This window comes from Musca vetustissima, unplaced genomic scaffold (genome assembly GCF_032173495.1).
Source record: "Musca vetustissima isolate MV318-11 ecotype Yass unplaced genomic scaffold, APGP_CSIRO_Mvet_v1 utg22094, whole genome shotgun sequence".
Classification (NCBI taxonomy): Eukaryota; Metazoa; Arthropoda; class Insecta; order Diptera; family Muscidae; genus Musca; species Musca vetustissima.
The window spans coordinates 93395-97066 of NW_026878676.1; the positions used below are offsets into that span (position 1 = coordinate 93395).

The 3672-nt window shown below is 36.8% G+C and overlaps 1 protein-coding gene across 1 annotated transcript; it reads right to left on the reverse strand.

Moving 5' to 3' along the window:
- Positions 1-2546: 2546 nt before the first annotated feature.
- Positions 2547-3343, reverse strand: LOC133323458 (protein CEPU-1). Its single transcript, XM_061532382.1, has one exon. The coding sequence runs from the start codon at positions 3300-3302 to the stop codon at positions 2568-2570; it is 735 nt and encodes a 244-aa protein (XP_061388366.1). The 5' UTR covers positions 3303-3343; the 3' UTR covers positions 2547-2567.
- Positions 3344-3672: the final 329 nt, after the last annotated feature.

Consider the following 3672-nt stretch of genomic DNA (forward strand, 5'->3'; position numbering starts at 1 on the left):
ATCTGAGTACATACGGCCATATAAATGGTATCAATTTAAAGGTCAACCACTGCCCTTGGATATACCAAAAACTGTTCGGTCTATGCCCTTCAGGGGTAAATCTATACGCTATAGAATACAAAATTTGTAAAAAAATTTAGTATTTGGTCCATTTCATCCCCTAAATATTAACCCATTTTTCCCAAAAGCAATAGGGGTCTTCATTGGCCAGAACCCATCATACATGCAAAATTTCGTGAAGATTGATCCATAACTGTGGCCTGTATCGTTTTTACAAAATATAATGGACAGACGGACGGACGGACACACAGATCGACTCAGCTAGTCGAGATATGATCGGTATACTTAAAGGTGGGTCTAGGATCAATATTTCGCGGCGTTACAAACTCTTGGGGCTGCACAAAGCTGTAATACCCTGACAACATAGTTATGTAGGGTATAATTAAATATTAAACCAATTTAGTGGGGGAGATACCAATTGAAGTAGATCGATATACTCCCTGATCGAAGCTGATCTATGTTTGGAATACATATTACGATGAACAAAGTTTTGACGAAATCGGTACTACCGAACTTCCGGTATGAGTTGAAAACGTACAATAATATAATAATAAACCTATCTTCTGAGAAAACACTCAGGTTGAAAAGTGGACGAGGATCTTCAACATACAGAAAAAGGTGGTGGTTATATGAGAGCTATATCAAAACATCTGTCATACGCTTTTTTTTTGTTTGAATTTTGCCTGTAATGTCGCTGACATTTGAATGAAAGTAAAAATAACTCACTTAAAAATTTTCCGTCATAAAGTTTTTACCCACCAAATTTGTGATATGCCAAATTAGAAGCACCTAGATTGCAATTTTTACGCTACCTTTCTATATCATAGAATCAAGAAGCTATATTGAAATTTTTCTGCAAATATGTTTCTATTACCTCCACCCTAAGCTGAAGTGTAAATTAAATTTGCCGACGCGATATATTCGCCGGAGACCACATATATCTTATCAGAATAAAATTCTATGTTGATTTAAGCATGTCTGTCTGCCGGTCTGTTGAAATCACGATAGAGCTTGTAACATATATTTATATGGGTCCACTATTTCGTACAACCCTCATATAACTGTACCCACAAATATTCATTATTTTGGGTACCCACAAATATTCATTATTGACTGTAATTTGTTACATTAAACTCTAATTGGGTAGTAAATCTGTCTACCAAAAATGATCGATGTGGGTCCACTTTTTAGAATAGCAATCCCACCCCCTATAAAGGAGGGTACTTCATTACTATTCAGTGTATTGGGAAGTTCGGAAACTTTTTCAATCAAATTGGGTATAATTTGGTATGTTACGTTTTCATTGGGATACACATCTTCTTATTAAGAATTATCAATATTGGTTCACTTTTTCCGATAGTCCCGTTAATATTTAGTCAATTTTTTTAGTGTAGCCCACATGTCAAAGCCCTGTTCAAATTTCGTTATTTTGGGAAGTTTTGGAAAGCTCTTCAACAAAATTGGCTTGAATTAAATTAGCATTAGGTAGCAAATCTTACTGCCAAAAACGATAAATCATAACCAATTTTGTTGCCTAGACCCACCCTTCTCCCATCACTCGGTATTTTAGGAAGTTTGGACGCGATAAAATTCTACGGTCCCGATCGATTACAAATATTCCTTGTTTTCTGGTTTTTTCTCTCCCTTTATATTGGGGCCATTATAAATGTAGAGATTAAATTTCAAATTTTCTGAGAAGATAATTTTCACTTCACAAGAACCCGGAATGCCGAATTACAGTCAATGCAGATGAAAACGCTACTAAGACCATAAAACAGTTAAATGAAATTACAAAATCAATAAAAACTTCACGTTATCAATTATTATTCAAAGTCCTCAGATAAGTCCCCGAATGCTTCAGACTATAAACACGAGTACCATTCACATCAATAACCAAACTATTGTTTATTTCACATACACACAATCACACACACACATCGTTTAAATACGAATTTTGTTTTCATTTTTGATCTGGACTTTGTAGCCACATTTCTGTAGAAAAATGTAAATCTCTTATTGAATCAGACAAATGGGAAGTGAAATCCGAATTTCCATTGAAATCGTATATATTTAGCACAATATTTGACTTGTTAACGTATGGATGCGAATGAATGAAAATACTCGTATTTGTGGCGTTTAAATCCATGCATTTTTTTTACATTTCGTTGAAGTGTATTCATAGTCCTGCCATAATATCGGATTTACCTTTTATTTTTACCACAAAGTACACACACACACTCATTATCTTTGGTTGGGTTTGTTTAATATTTTTTTTCTGTATTCTTATTATTAATATTTGTTTTATTTATTATTTCAAAACGAAAGAAAATTACAATTTTCCTAATAAGAAAACACCACCACACACAAATGGGGCTTGTGTGGACTCTAGGATTATTGTTAATAGTTTACATTAATATTATATTTTGTTTTTGTTGTTGTATATTATTAATTTTTGGTTTGTTTGGTTTTTTTGTTTAAGATTTTTATAAAATCCACACTATCATTGGTCATAACAGATACAAGTTGAACGCCAAGATTATGGGAATATTTATAACGTATGCGGTTATCTTCATTGTACCTTGAACGGCGGCGGGATGTTCACCCTGCAGTATGTGCACGGTCACCGATTTGGGATTGGCATTTGACGGCAGGCAGGTGTACATTCCAGAGTCAGCGGAGGTGGCACGTTGTATTAGCAGGTGTGAGGTGGTGATATCACCCTTCTCCGTTATCACCGACACCCCGCCCCGGGCCGAGTCGTAGTTTATTTCTTCGTTATTGTGCGTCCAGTGCACCGAATGCGGAGGATCAGGCAGGTGTCTAACAACACAGGTCAAATTCACCGTCGATCCCACATCGATGTACATATCGGGTCCACCGGGTATGCTCGTGATCGGCTCCACCACGGAAAACAACATTGTATAACCGACTGGCGGCGTCGTTGACACTTGGCACTCGTACGTCCCCGTATCCTTTAGCTGAGGGTATTTGATTTGCAGCGACCAATCGTCGGTGGCCTTATTGAAAATCGATGTAAAACGTTGGTCCGATGTGTACGTGGTCTCAGCGACCGTCAGTAAATGCAGGTCCCGATGTCTGATCCATGAGACCGTCTTATTGCCCAGATTTTTTATGCGGCAATTTAGATGGGCCGTACGCCCCACCAGCGAGGTGACATTCTTTGTCGCCGAGGTATCAAAATATGGTCCCCGGTCCAGTGGTTTATTGGCTTGTTTATACATATCGCCATTATTATTATTGTTGTTGTTGTTGCTGTTGGCATTAACATCGTATGCCATTCCACCGCTATTGCCATTGGCCATTACAATGGCATCGTGATGGTCGTTGTGGTTGATATTGAAATCGCTTTCCATGCTTTTGTATTGGCACTCAATTCCTTTGTAGAATAATATTGCTAATAGAATGCGTATGAACATCATTATAGCCAAACCGAAACAATTTCGATTTTAGAAATTTAACATTTCTGCGGAAGAGTTTTTTTTATATTTTCGTTAGAGCGACGAATTGGAACGTTTTTCACTGGGCCACTAGGTTATTTGCACAAATTTCTGTATTTTTTCTTTCTTGCAATTAAAAAATATAAAAATGTTA